Consider the following 14832-nt stretch of genomic DNA (forward strand, 5'->3'; position numbering starts at 1 on the left):
AATATGTATGTACTCATATCGATAGTGAACTATTGAATAAAACAAAAGATATAGTAGCAATTAGGGCACAGCAAGCTGCTTCCTTCCACTACAAAAGATCATCGAGAGATTTTTGCTACTTAAATAAATTTTAAAGGCGATAAACAATTTTTTGATAAAAATATTTTATTTGAAGCAATTTGTGTTTTTATAGAAAAAAATTTGGACCGAAATGCAGTAAAAAATTGCTTGATAAAAATTTGTGACAATTTTTTTAAATTGAAAAAGAACTATTCTATCGTTCAAGTTCTTTAATACTTTAGAACTAATTTTCCATTAGATTTAAATATAGGATATTTTGCTACTATATGGTATTTTGCTGTCTAAAAKTTTTTCGAATAATCAAAAGCGTCTAAAAGTTCATTAATTACTGCAAGTTTAGAAATATATTTTGAAAAGTGAGACGTTTCTAAATCGCTTAAAATTATCGGGAAATTCGACTCAATAKAGTCTTTAATTCAAAGCTAGTTATAAAGAAGTTTTATAAAAAAACTTTTTTTATTTAGAAAATTAAGTGAAATTTGATTTTACAATTCATTATCGAACTCACATAAACAATTAGCAAAGTAAATCAATTACCATACTACTTGCCGACTGCGTGTAAATAAGAATCGAGCAAAAAATAAGTTGCCACAAAGCAGTTGGATGAAGTGCAGGCGMCGCTAAAATGCGCTAATGATGCCGAGAGCATTAGCGCACGAAGGCAATAATCAAAGCTAAATAAAATGCTAATCAAAAATCAATATCGAAATGTCGTCAATCGGGGATGTGTATCAACAAAACCAATAAAGACAATAAATATGAATAAACATAGCGTTGTTTGTTTACTACTTTAGCCTCCTATGTCCTTAGCTAGATAGTTAGTATGAACTTATGTATACATATATGTACCTTTTTATTCACATTCACCCAACTATATAGTATAATGAACTCCAGTTTATTTGCGAGCGCACTAAGAGTACTTATTCTAATTTATTTTCTATGCTTATAAAAATAATAAAAAACCAACACACGCAYACACTCCTTTTTACAATATATGTGACAGTATATAACTGCTTTTCATTAGGATTTTCATGAAAAACAAAGGTTTTTATTGTACACCAACAACAAACAAGTTTGTGCTTCACAAAACACTGCGACATTTATAACTATATACATATATTTATAAACTTATTGCTAAGTGCTCATCTACATGAAAACCACAAACGCAAATAAAAGAATAAAGTAACACAAACACACACATATATACATATTATACATTATAGGCGTAAGTTGTGTAGGATACCAAAGGATACATATACATATACACTCACATCTGTATACAAGTACACTTTTCAATCAAAACTGTTTCCAGACTGGGTAAACTAGGCAGCAGGAATGTTTGCATTTGTTTTTGGATTTTTTCGGTGTCATCTACAAGACAAGAGCGCAAGCAGCACATACTCGTACACATTCATATAACGAGAAAAAGTTTGCGTGTTTGCATTAATTTCATACAAGTACTATTTCATTCATTTTAATTATTTTTATTTTTTTCTATTATAATTTTTTTATGCGCATACTTAATGAAGTCAGCTCTTCGTTAATTTTTCTGGTTGAGTTTTTTAAATATTGTATGTTAAATGTATATTTTTTGCTGCTTTGAGAGTGTCATATTGATTTCCGTTTAGTTAACTATGTTAGTGATATTTGTTTGTATTCAAATTATTTTTAAATTTTTTATTTCTTTTTATAAATTTGATATACACCTCGTTCAACAAAATACATTATTTATTTTTATAATTTTTATTTAAACAATCAAGCTTTTCATAGAAACAATTACCGTTAACCGATACTTTGGCATTTATTTTCTGGTTATTATGTATAATTTCTTTTTATTTCTTTTTTTTTAATGTTTTTTTATATTTTCCATTGTGTGCTTTAGTTCCTCAGCTGTATCATTTGTACATAAAACCAAATTCCAAATTCCATTGTAAACATAATTCTGTAAAAAAATGCTGTAAATATGTTTGATATTTTTTCTAACCTTCCATTTTCAATGCTACTAAGTATATACATAACATACGTGCATACATAATTTGTTTATAACCAGTTTATCTTGTAAAATTGTACAGAAGCGAGAGTAAATATTTGAAAAATGAACGAAAATTCACCAAACAAAAAAGCGTATGAGTGTAAAACAAAACCAATTAATAAATACTGATTTTAAAAATGTTTTCCCAATTTCTCTATACGGTTAACTGTCAATTTGTTTCTGCTTTGGATTTGTTCTGTTCATTCCATATTGATTTGTGTTATGTTTATTGGTGCTCGAATTCGATGCAGTTTGCTACGATTTGGCTCGATTCGCTTCAATTTTTTCTTAATTTTTTTACCTCATAAATCCATTGCTAACCTAACCTCATGCCATCCATCTCCATCTATCTACTTACCAAACTACCTTCGTACCTTTATGAATACATATCTATCCACTTAACATTTCTACTGCCGACGCCATATTCACAAGCACCACCACGATCATCACTACTTCTGCCAAAGAATTTCTAAAACTAATTTTTTCCAGAAAATACTATATGTCTGTCAACAATATCGGTTAACAACAAAAACGTAATTAAATAAGAAATACGCACGAACAATTTGTTGCTCCGTTCTGCTAACGAATTGTATACACGAATTTCTTTGTAAGTCACAATTTACCATTGAAAAAGCGAAATATGCGCGGTTTGTCTGATCGCACACTGATAGCTGTTGTACACATATTTTTAATGTCGACTGTAAAAATGCGTTGTACAAATATGTCTGCATGTGACTGTACATGTGTGCGACAGTGCGTATACGCAACTAATTGTTTACTCCTCGATAGAGTGCCCATATGTATACTTTGTACTGTAATACTTTACATGCTCATACCCTACATATACCGTATAAATATATACAATGTATATTCATTTGAATTTAAGTCTCATTTTAAATAAAATTTTGTAATTTCAATTCAAAACTAGAAATCATTAAATTGGCCGAAGGTACACTGTATTTGTTGAAACGCGTGCATATTAACGCAGTTATAATTGAAAACAAAGCGAAAAAGCGTAAAATGAAGGAAACTAAAATTCATCAATCGTTTGTTCTGTGTGTCTTGCCCAAAAAACAAAAAACTAAAAAAGCAAAAAAAAAAAGGGTTTAGCAATAACAATAACAATCGATTTTACATAGCTCACACAAGTAAGACAAAAGACGTTTTAAAACTCAAATGCAATGTTGGGATGGGCTGCCCGGTGACCGCTAGTATTTTTTGTACTTATTCGTATTATGTACTTTTTATATACTTACATGAATTCATTCATTATGTGATATTTTTTCGATGTTTTCRTAAATGTTGTTTGTTGAATGTTGTTGTTATTTTTACATCAATAATACGTAGCTGTATTTATTTGTTTTTTATTTTTCTATTTATAATTACTGTATATGTATGTAAATATCGTTGTACGTAAATAAGTAGTGTTATTATCTCATTTTATTGCTGTTGTTGTTAATGTTGTTCTCTATACGCTAACATACATACAAGCACACAAAGAGATATATGTAATTTGAATGTGGTTTAAACGTATATACATACATGCATACATACATATATGAATGTATATGTATTTATATACTTAACATACAAAGTATATGTACATATATAAATGGATATGTTACATGCAATTTTCTATAAGTATAGTTAACACTTTTAGCCTACACTTTTTTTAATCTTAACTACAACAAAACTTATTTTGAAAACCATAGCGCCTTAATATTTCTCCATAATACCATATACATATTTATGTATGTATGCATGGTACGGTTTAGCTAAATGCATATGTTTAATTACATCCGTTTGTTTTTAATTAATTGTATGTGTGTATGTCTATGCCTAAAAGCGTTTTTATAATAAATTATAATTTGTTTCATTGTATCAAAAAAATAGTACGAAATTGTTGTTGTAAATTAGCTGTAATTTAAAAGAGTTTCCATGTTGTTCTATGTTTGCTCATGGCTCAGCAAAAAAATGGCAAAACAGCTAACTTATACAGTGTTTTGCTTTAACCCGCTGCRGGGCATACATACACCTACATATACTTACATACAAAAAACAAGCATATCTATTTATAAGAAGTGCATTGTTTACGTTGACAAGAAAAATTCATTAAGCAATGCATAAAAAATATTTTTTTTATATGTACATATATTTTTTTTTGTATTACCAGTATCATTCCTACTGTGGAGTTGCATAAAATGCGCTAAAACGCAATTTTTACCTAAAAATTCTGCTTTATGCAATTATTGAATTTTTTATGTCAACGCAATCATGCACATAAGCCACATAAAATTTATAGGTTATCTTAACGGCGTTTTTGTGTTAACATCCGTAATTATGTACATACAAACATATAACTCCTGTTTATAAAACTTTATTTCACATTATTTATTTGCTTTAAAATTTCGTTGGCCATTATCCGTTTTCCAAAARGTGCAAAAAGTGCAAGTTTGCCTAACGGTGTTATACATGAAAATGCTTTTGCTGCTGAAGTAAATTATTATGTTTTTGTATGTATGTGAGTACATGCGTTTTTCTATTTTCTATCAACTTAATTATAGTAATGTTTTAATATGAAATAATAAATCAAGAAAAATATTGGTAATGGTTTATATTTCAACTATAAAGTGTACGACGAGTATTAGTCGTAAGAGACATTCGGAGCTCAAGATGAAAATAGYGGGTATTTTGTTAATTATTATTGCCATACAAAATAAGACCGTTGTCATTGTGTGTTCCAAAGCGTTAATAAATTTCAAAGGTGCATTTCTTGTAGCATCCATCGGGGGCTTGTGTTAAAAGAAAACGTTAGCGGTGGTATGGCCAAGAAATTTGAAATTGAGTATTTTATTGAATTCGATTCACTAATTCAAATTTTATTCATACACATGTTCAAATAAAGTCTTTTACGTTTCTTTCTGTGAATTATAAACTGTCATGGCAAACTTCTGTTCAGAATATAAAGAGACATTTTTATTGAGAAAGCTCTAATTCCCTAAATGATTTAAAGTATATAATATTTGAGCAAAATGCCAGTTCTCAACTCGAACTACATAATCAGGTCTCAATGCTGCAGCATCCAATATATGAATTGAATTGAAGCTATCTAAGCTTCATCGTGTAATATAACCCAATTTTAACTAAAATATTGAGAAATTAAGTTATATCCCTTTCGAAAATAGATATATGCGATATGAAAGAAATTAAACTCAATTCTTCGTAAAAGACTTGTTTTAAAACTGCGTTTTAATTTTACTCAGAAAATAAATCATATTAATTAATAAATATTAATCGATACTTACATACATACATATGTCCACATTTAATATGAAATCTTTAATAAAAAGATATGTAAACATAATTGAATACATTTCAAATATCAACAAAATTGTGACTTCATTTCACACATTAATGAACAACTGTGGATAGCAACGAGAAGTTTTGAAATCAAAAACAAAAATGCTCGCTCGCTTTTATACCCTGAACAGGGTATATTAAGTATGTCMCGAAATTTGTAACACCGAGAAAGAAGCTTCGGAGATCCTATAAAGTATATATATAAATGTCTAATATGTTGAGTTGAGTGGATTTGGCTATGTCCGTCTGTCTGTATATATACGAACTAGTCCCTGAGATTTTAAGGTATCGTTTTGAAATTTTGCAAACGTTATTTTCTCTTCAAGAAACAGCTCATTTGTCGGTAATGGCGATATCGGATCATTATAACATATAGCTGCCATACAAACTGAATGATCGGAATAAAATGCTTGTATGGAAAAGTTTCACCTTTGATGTGGTATCTTCACGAAATTTGACATGGATTACTGCTTAAGGTAATAATATAATCTCCGAAAAAATTGTTCAGATCGGACTCCTCTAGCATATAGTTTCTATACAAACTGAACACATGGTTATTAAAAGAAATGCTCCTGTGAAGGGTATATTAGCTTCGGTGCAGCCGAAGTTAACGTTTTTTCTTGTTTATATGTGTGTATCTATATATTTACAACTGAACATTTTTCATGCTTAAATTTAATTTTTTTTCAAAATTTCAAAATTTGTAGTTAGAACTTTGGTGTTGTGCTTTTCCATGTATATGTATGTAAATACAAACACTCAAAAAAATTACCAACAAATATATACACTATCAGTGAATGCAATTACCTATTAGCAATTCGAACTACTTTACCTTTTTATTATTAATTTATGAGTATTTAAGTGCTCAGTCAACATGAGCACACGTCATCATTTAGTAATGGTACGTTAAAAAATTATAAAAATTACAGAGAGGACCCTTTGTGATACACAAAAAGAAAACTACTAAGAGTGTTTTGATTATTTCTTTTACTTTGTCAATATTTTTAGCTTAATTATTAATTTTTTCATAAATAATATTAGTATTCTGTAGAGGCTAAGTATTCATACACACAGTTAAAGGTATTATCAGAATATGAGAATCTGCTGTTCAAAACTTCTATTAATGGTAAAAACCAGGCTTCCTTCTGTCTTTTTCTGACTCAATGTTGGCTGTGTTTAAATGGACATTTTYTGCTGATCTATAATATCTTAATAATAACTTTTAATACTGATATTTGAATTATGTTTGTTCCATGTCGCTTATTCTTATAAAAAAATACTCTATTGCCAATATATAATATGTTTTAATAATATTAYAATCTATAATAGACAATTCTGTTGATATCATCTCATGTGAAGAGATCATAAAATTTATACTCGTATATGAATTCTAAACTTGTTTTGTGGCCATTTTGGCAAAAGTGGAGTAAGATTTCTTTAAATGTTTAACATATGTATATATCATATATGTATGTATGACTTATTCATTTTTAAGGGTAAGAAAAAAATGTCCAAATGTACAACACTAATTAAGAGGAAACCGAAGCTAATGAAAATACTTACTTAATAAAATATGGGGTGTAATATGTTTTCGATTGCTGATATTTTATCATTCTAACTTTTAAAATTCTGAAATGAAAAGAGAAACCTAAATACATATATACTGTGTGTAATGAAGTTTTAGCTTTTACTTTTTTTCTGTTTTTTAGTTTAATTTACGTTATATATCATTATTTAACTACACTATTATTATTGTGTAATAAATGGTGACGTAACGACTAGAAGTACTACGTAAAGCTTCTCATTGTGGAAATTTAGAAAAGTCTCTCAAAGTAATTTTATATAAATATAGTATGTATAAGTCAGTTAATGTATTTGAATTAAATATATATGTATATGTACAAGTAAGCTTCAGTCTTTCAAATGTAAAGTCAACAAAGATATCAAATTTAATTAATTATACAATTATACAAAACAATCGAATACAGCGCTGCCATAATTAAATAGGGAAGCACTCACTAGTATTGAATCAACTGGTTTATCTTGTTGTTGCTATCGARTAAAAACTTTGCGACAAGAAATCTGATCTCAAACATAACAAGTAAATAAATGGCGAATCAAAGGCAGCTAATAGGGGTTACACGAGTTTCCAGCCTTTTTTGAACAATTTTTTCTTATATAAAAAATTAAATTTATATTAAATTTTTTTATTGTTATAAACATACATATACTATTAACAAAAAAATTCTGAAATTTGTTTTAGTTAAAAAAAAAAAAAAATTGAAAATTGAATTTTTTATCAGACACTTTTACAATAAACTTGAAAAGGTAGGACAATATTCTGGAGGTGTTGTAGAATTTAATAAGGCGATAAAAATATTCGATTTTTTGAAACAAGTAAACCCCTTAATAGCGCTATCAATCTACGTCTTAGTCTTTTAAAAAATGAGTGCATAAACTTATGTCGTTTTTACTACTTAAAATTGGCTCCAAAATCCGATTGCTCCGCTAAAAATGCGACCATATATTCCGATGTTCCACAAAGAGAAAATTTATGTGAAACTTATGAAACTTCAACRATTTGCACAATTATTATTATTTTTTGTTTTAATTCTTTAAGCTGTTACTATTTGGTTTTATAAGCATTTATGTTAAGAGAAAACTAGTAAAATAATATGGTTGTTTCCTTTGGGATGCGAGCAAATGCYACTCACTCTTATTTCAATTATTTATGCACACATTTATTTATTTTGTTTCTTGGCAATACATTTTCCGTGAAATTTTGGTAGCAAACAAAACTATTCCGTTAATATGTTTATTCATACATACATACTTACATGTGCTATAGTTAAAATCGTATAAATTTATTGCTTGCCGTTTGCTCGATCCCAAAAAAAAAAAAAAAAACTACACAAACACCACCTTTTAATATGAGTACTATTGTTGATTTATCTATTATAGTTTTTAAAATTTTCAATGTAGTTAACTTCTCTTATTGCTAACTCAACTATCAATATATAACTTAGTGTGTGTGTGTGCTTCTTTACTAACACCGTTTGGCATAATGAAATCTGTATGCTGCTTGTTATATTGTGAAAAAATGTGCATTAATCGCTACACTTTATTGTGGTCTTCCAAAAATTATGTCCCCCAGACTTTTGCAAGGGCCGTGAAACGTTACAGAATCTCTGCGATCAAATACCCGGTGACGCTTTGCTGTATTCGCTGTTTCGCGAGAGTGCCGAACCGGTCAAGTGTCCGTTGAAGGGTGAGTTTGATCTACATATTTTCAGAAACATCTGCTATATTAAGCTAACGCATATGTTTGTTATTTGTAATGCATTTTTTAGGACCCTTTGTATTCACTTATAATCGTGGACACGGTGAATGTAAGAGTCCTGTTTCGAATATCGAAAGTTGCACTGAAGATAGTCGGCTGTTGCTCAGCTTCCAAGCTTGTCCTGATGTGCAAGGCACAGAGAGTACAGGTATATAAAATAGTTTTTTAATTTTTGAAATTTGTTTATGCTGCCAGTCATATACTACTATATACCTATATATATATATAAATAAATATATTTTTATTCTTTTAAAATTATTTAATTAATACGTTAATATTTTACAATAGTTGAAGAACTAACATGCTTGGCCACCTGGAAGGATGGAAACTCCCGTTATCTTGTCGGCTTGGTTTCACATCATCATGCAATTTCCAATGAAGAACGTTATCGCTGCTTCGTCTATGAGAAAATTTCATCACTATTGGGTAAGTTTTAGTAAATAAGGGTTATTTTGGGGTCTGCTATTAGTTCTTTGAGAAAAATTTAAAATTGAGCTTCAAAGTTCTTGCCAACTTTTGAGTGAGAAAATGAAAGTGATAGAGATTGGAAATCAGGATAAATTCATTATAATATCTAAATTAATTTAGGGTAAGCAGAAAAAGAGTAAAAATAATGTTTGGGAAACGCATAATCTGATGAAAAGAATTTGTGTCAACCAATTAGAAAGAGGACCAATAGTTTGTAGTTTCAAATATTGCCAAAAGATCTGGGGAATCGAATTTTTATATGCTTTATCATTAGATATTTCTGAAATAATTTAAATTCTCTAGAGATTTTAAGTGATCTAGGTATCATGACATATACTTAACTGGTCAGTTTTAAATAATTTTATGCTTCCTTTTAATTATTTCATTTTCATAGAGCAGTCAGCATAAAATTGAATAAAATCGATTTGTTTTGCTGCTCAAATAAGCATATTTGACGAAATTTCCCTTATTTCAGGTGGACTTAGCACTGTGAGTGCAAAAGATGCCGAATACAAATTAGCACAATCTGGTGATGCTACCTGCAATGGACTGGATAGTGCAGAGGTACTTAACGTGTTGAAAATTTTACTTTCGAACAATTTTTAAGAAACATTTTATTCTTGATTTTAGGTTGGTTCACGCATAATGTCGCTGAGAAAACCACCGATCACGGAACGTTGTGACTTCCCGGCTTGGTTCAAGGGACCGCGACACTGGCATGTTCTCATGGGTAACGCTGTCTACAACTATCACCCCAAGTAAGTATCGAAGTTAAACAAAAATATATGTACGAGAATGCAAAAGCGCTCAAGGTATTTTAAAGAAGTTTAAGTTCTGATTACTTGCTTTCAGGGTTGCAAGTAGTGCAATTAAAAGACAAGTAATTTTTCTCGTAATTATGAAAATTCTTAATTAGAAACAATTTTCAAAATTCTTTTCCCAAATAACGGGATGAAAAATAAATTAAAAAATTAATACCTTATTTATAAATAAAAATTAGTAAAAATAAGTTTTTGAATTCCAAGATATTTCGCGTTTGCACATTTCAAGTAGATTTTTTTTGAAATGTAATTTTTGTTTATGCTGCGGCATTTATTGCAATATAAAATTTAATATTTATTATTTTCCTTGCACTCCACTAGTGATGGCTCTGTACATATTATTAAGCCAAATGGTTTCATGGAGACACGAGCACTCTGCGAGCAGATTAATAAGCAAACCGCTACTGAAATGATGGCTGTGGTGCACTATACAACCGGATGGTGAGTAAATTTTCGCAGTTGTCTTATATATATTAACTGTATTACAGTATAAATGGTAATAATAAATAATGTACGTTTTCCTTTATAGTCAATCGGGCTTTATGTGCATGATGTTTTATCGCCGCGATACACATGTCATTGAAATTCAGACAGGCAAACAGGCATCACGGCTTGAGGATGCTTGTGCGCCGGATCATTTCGATGTGAATCGTATGCCATATATTACGTTGCTAGGTAAAGAATGAAAAATTATTCATATTTTCTTATTAGAATAAGTAATACAACTAATTCACTACAGAAATTCTACATTACATCTTTGGTATTCATTTTTCATTGTTATATGCATTTACAGCTAGCAATCCGGATCCACAAATTTGTCCGATGGAGGGTTTGTTCAATTTGCGTGGCGCTATTGGGCCGCCTTACTTGACTACGCGTCACAAACGTAATCACAACAATAAAATTCATTTAACTCACGGTCATCATCATAGCCAAAGCGATTTAGTTGTTGCAGCGGGTACGGCAAGTGGAGTTGATGGCGGCGGTTATGCGAATAAAAGGTTGGTTCTCAGATCTTCTCTATATTGCATGTATTATTATTATTAAGTTATATTTATTAAGTTATATAAATATGTCGCTACCTTATAAATATGTACATTAAATTCCTTTTGTATTTATTTCAGACAAGCCACACTTACTTTCCGCGATGCTGATAAAGTGGACAAAGGTGCGTGGCATGCCAATGCGCGTGCTCTCCAACCGGGACGAAATAGACGCGCCACTGCCACAGCAATCAACAATAATTCTGGCAGTATCGTTAACACTACGACCACTTTGGAGCATATGAATATACTGGAGAGCGAATTGCAACGACCAAATGGTTCAGTGGCTGTAGACGAAGCATCATCACGAAAAGCAGTGGATTTCGAACATTCAACAAAGGCAATTGATTTGGATCGGCAACGTAATCGTCGCGATGCACCTGGCTGCATAACAAATTACAAAGCGCAACGACGCCTCTGGGTGGGTTGCACCGAACCGGATATTATTGATGTGCGACCAATGTGCAATGAAGATGGTGACGAAGGTGAGTGCTTATAATTTCTGATATTATATTTAGTTACACTTGAGATTGTGCAAACATGTGTGATTTCGTGGTTTCAAATGTCTGTGAGAATGAAATTTCGTCTTTAGTAGATCTTTTTTATACCCTTTACCTTGAATGGTATATTAAGGGGTTACATAGGTTTCCTCAGGTAAGAAACAGCCTTTTTTCAAAAATTGTTTCCTCATGTAAAAAATGAAAAATTTTTTATTGTGAAAAACATACACTATTAACCTTTGTTAAAAAATTCAGAAACTATTGGGAAAGAAATATTTAAGGGGTCAGTATGGTAATCTGGCCTGTTTTTTGTAATTTTTTCCATAGAAATTTTTATTCTACAATAGAAATTTTTTCACATATCATGAGGAACATATATCGTGTACTTGTTCGCAATTTTTTGATGACATCTGTTGGAGAAATCGCTGGRTGAATGAGAAGCGTTTTTTTTACTGGCGGGCACGATTTCTCATATTTTGATCATCTGAAACACAAAAACCCAATTTATCCTTAAAAAGWAAGTGAATGGTTATCRTCCCTACTAGAATATTGAGAAATAAAAAAAGTAATTGACTTTTTTTGTTTTAATTTTTTTACATAAATTTTGTCCTAACATTGTCAATAAATTATAAAAAATATAGGGATGATAGTCAGTCGTTTTTGGAACATTAAAAATTAAGCAAATCGGTTGAGTAGTTCGACCGGAATCATGTCCGCCAGTTGAAGAAGGTGTGTTTTGAGAAAAACGAGTTTAAAGTTTGAGTTGTGCACTTCGAGCGCTCCGAACGTCGAGCGGTATTATTATTTTTGGACCTTTTTCGAAACCTTCCAATGGTAAAGTGGGTTTCTACATTAAAAAATGCAAAAACAAATTTAACAAAGATTATCCTACTGACCTTTTAAACTCATTCCGACGTCATTTTCGATGTATTCCGCTGTATATCGGAACAACTTGAAAATTTAAGACAATATAAATCTTCTAAGATCTTTTGATGCTTCTTCATGCCATAAAAATTGCACTTGTGACAGTACATATGATACCTCTTTGGTGCAGTCAAAGTTAACGTTTTTTCTATTTTCTCTTTCAATTTCATATTCGTTTTCTTTAAAGAGTACTCTTGTCACGGATCGTGGTCTGAGAATAGCACTGTGTATATTATCGCGCGACATAAAGGCACCAAACATGGTGTATGTCTGAGTTATCGCCCAACTGAAGGCACAGCGGCCAAACTGGTTATCGGCGATGCTTGTTATCGCGGCACACAAAAACCACCCGATCATCATTTGGTGGCCAATCTAACTGTTTTCGGTATGTTTGACTCAAAATACTATTTATATATTATTCTCTTAATAATTCTTATTCCTACGCAGGAAAATGTGGAGAAACTGGTTCTGCCGCGATACAAATACGACTCAGCGCTGAGCTAATCAAACTGGCTGCAGTGGTGTACGTGTTGTTGTTGGCGGTGAATGTAATGAACAATGTGAAAGATCGAAGATGATAAATTTGCAACGGTAATTGAAGAAGATCAACGAAGGACAATGAAATACCCGTAGAAAATACTAAAGGTGGTGCTCTTCCGTTTAAGCTGCAAAAAGCACATAAAGTTTAATTGACAAATATTAAATGAAAATTCTAGATATACACACACCCAAACAAGTAGTTAAATACAATATGTCAGTATGGAATCAGGTGCATATACATATGGCTTCATTCATGTATGTGTGAATGTACGTCGGTGTAAGTTTATCAAATATTAATGGCTTGCTGTTCTATCTACATACATTCATACATACATGTTTGTATATCGATAGCTGTGTATGCATGTAAGACAGTGAATATTTTAAAAGCAGAACTCGAATTATCGCACGTAAGACTCACTTGTCTGCAATTGAAAACACGTGATAAGAGCGACGGCCTACAAATATCGATCGGGTACTAAATGTTGGACTAATGTATACCTTTTGAATAAGACTTAGCATTCGTAGTAACGCCCACACTTATTATGAACGAACGAACGAAACGCGCATGCGTACGCATATGTTATCGCACACACATACATAGAAGCATAAAGGAGCAGAGAGAAAATATGTTGTAAATATTATACATACATATGACATTGGTTTGTATGGATATGAATGTCGTTTATAAAATATATGAAGAAAACGAGTTATAAATATAAAAAATCGACTTTGTAAATAATAAAATGAGCATATTTTCAATTAGTTATCCTAAGAAATCGTAATTTTAAGACACAACTGAACTAAGCGTAGATAAATACATAAATGGTTTGCAATAGAGCCTTAGTTACGGATAAGTGTTCCCAAAAGTGAAAGGTGGTTAGCGGGGGACGGTAAATAGCCGTTACTTATATATAATTAGAACAAGTAGACGTGCAAAAATGAAAGACAATTGACACATGAAGACGAACATACAAAAAAGCTACGTAGGTATGTAAGTACGAATGTTAGTTATGCCCTAATAGTTATGTGATTGCAGTGTGTGAAGCTTTTCAATGGTTGCGTGCTTGTTTACCTATTAAGTAGCTGTATGTATATATGTATGTATAGGGTGGTGACTTGTTGCAGCACATGCTRATTACACATATACATAATTATAATTACTATAATTATAATTTTATATAACTGTAGAAACACATAAACGAGCGAATAATTTGTATTTATTGTAAAATTAGTAGTTTCTTAAATATTATATAATTATGTATATTGATAAGTACATATATACGAATGTAAGCTTAAAGCTTCTGTATTAAAAAAAAAGAATTAAAGAAATTTTGTATGCAATTTTAACTACGTATATACTATATACAGACATAGCGCTATGTGCAGGTGTACTTCACGTGCGCTTGTCWGTATGTACATATGCATATGTATAAGTGCAGCACTCCTTTATTCATTGTTTGTGTGTATATGTATGATGTCCTCTTTTACATTGACAAATGCACATACAAAGCTATAAAATATTCTTTATTTGTTTGTTTTTATACTGAATTTGCTTAGATCGTAAAAATCATAAAAATAAAATTGCGCCAATAATTTGGTATTTATATGTATATAAAAGTGTGATCAATCATTTGCTAATATATTACAAAAAACGTGAAAGGTTTAGTAATCAATTATTTTTATTTGGGCTCAGGGATTCTTTTTATTAAAATTTGAACTTTTA

At 30.7% G+C, this 14832-nt stretch overlaps 1 protein-coding gene across 5 annotated transcripts in view; it reads left to right on the top strand.

The window, feature by feature from the left end:
• LOC108969832 overlaps positions 1-14048 on the top strand; it is a 36344-nt gene extending 22296 nt beyond the window's left edge. For 2 of the 5 annotated variants that reach the window (XM_018934800.1, XM_018934798.1), the window contains exons 5-15: positions 8619-8741; positions 8824-8961; positions 9102-9239; positions 9757-9845; positions 9912-10039; positions 10424-10543; positions 10632-10777; positions 10896-11103; positions 11227-11630; positions 12757-12954; positions 13017-14048. In XM_018934800.1, the coding sequence (XP_018790345.1) occupies positions 8619-8741; positions 8824-8961; positions 9102-9239; positions 9757-9845; positions 9912-10039; positions 10424-10543; positions 10632-10777; positions 10896-11103; positions 11227-11630; positions 12757-12954; positions 13017-13147 (1823 nt within the window). In that variant the 3' untranslated portion in view covers positions 13148-14048. The remainder of the gene's footprint in view (positions 1-8618; positions 8742-8823; positions 8962-9101; positions 9240-9756; positions 9846-9911; positions 10040-10423; positions 10544-10631; positions 10778-10895; positions 11104-11226; positions 11631-12756; positions 12955-13016) is intronic. The other 3 variants (XM_018934799.1, XM_018934801.1, XR_001993430.1) reach the window with 2 other exon arrangements.
• Positions 14049-14832: the final 784 nt, after the last annotated feature.

Source organism: Bactrocera latifrons, unplaced genomic scaffold (genome assembly GCF_001853355.1).
Source record: "Bactrocera latifrons isolate USDA-ARS-PBARC rearing strain unplaced genomic scaffold, ASM185335v1 scaffold_267, whole genome shotgun sequence".
Taxonomy (NCBI): domain Eukaryota; kingdom Metazoa; phylum Arthropoda; class Insecta; order Diptera; family Tephritidae; genus Bactrocera; species Bactrocera latifrons.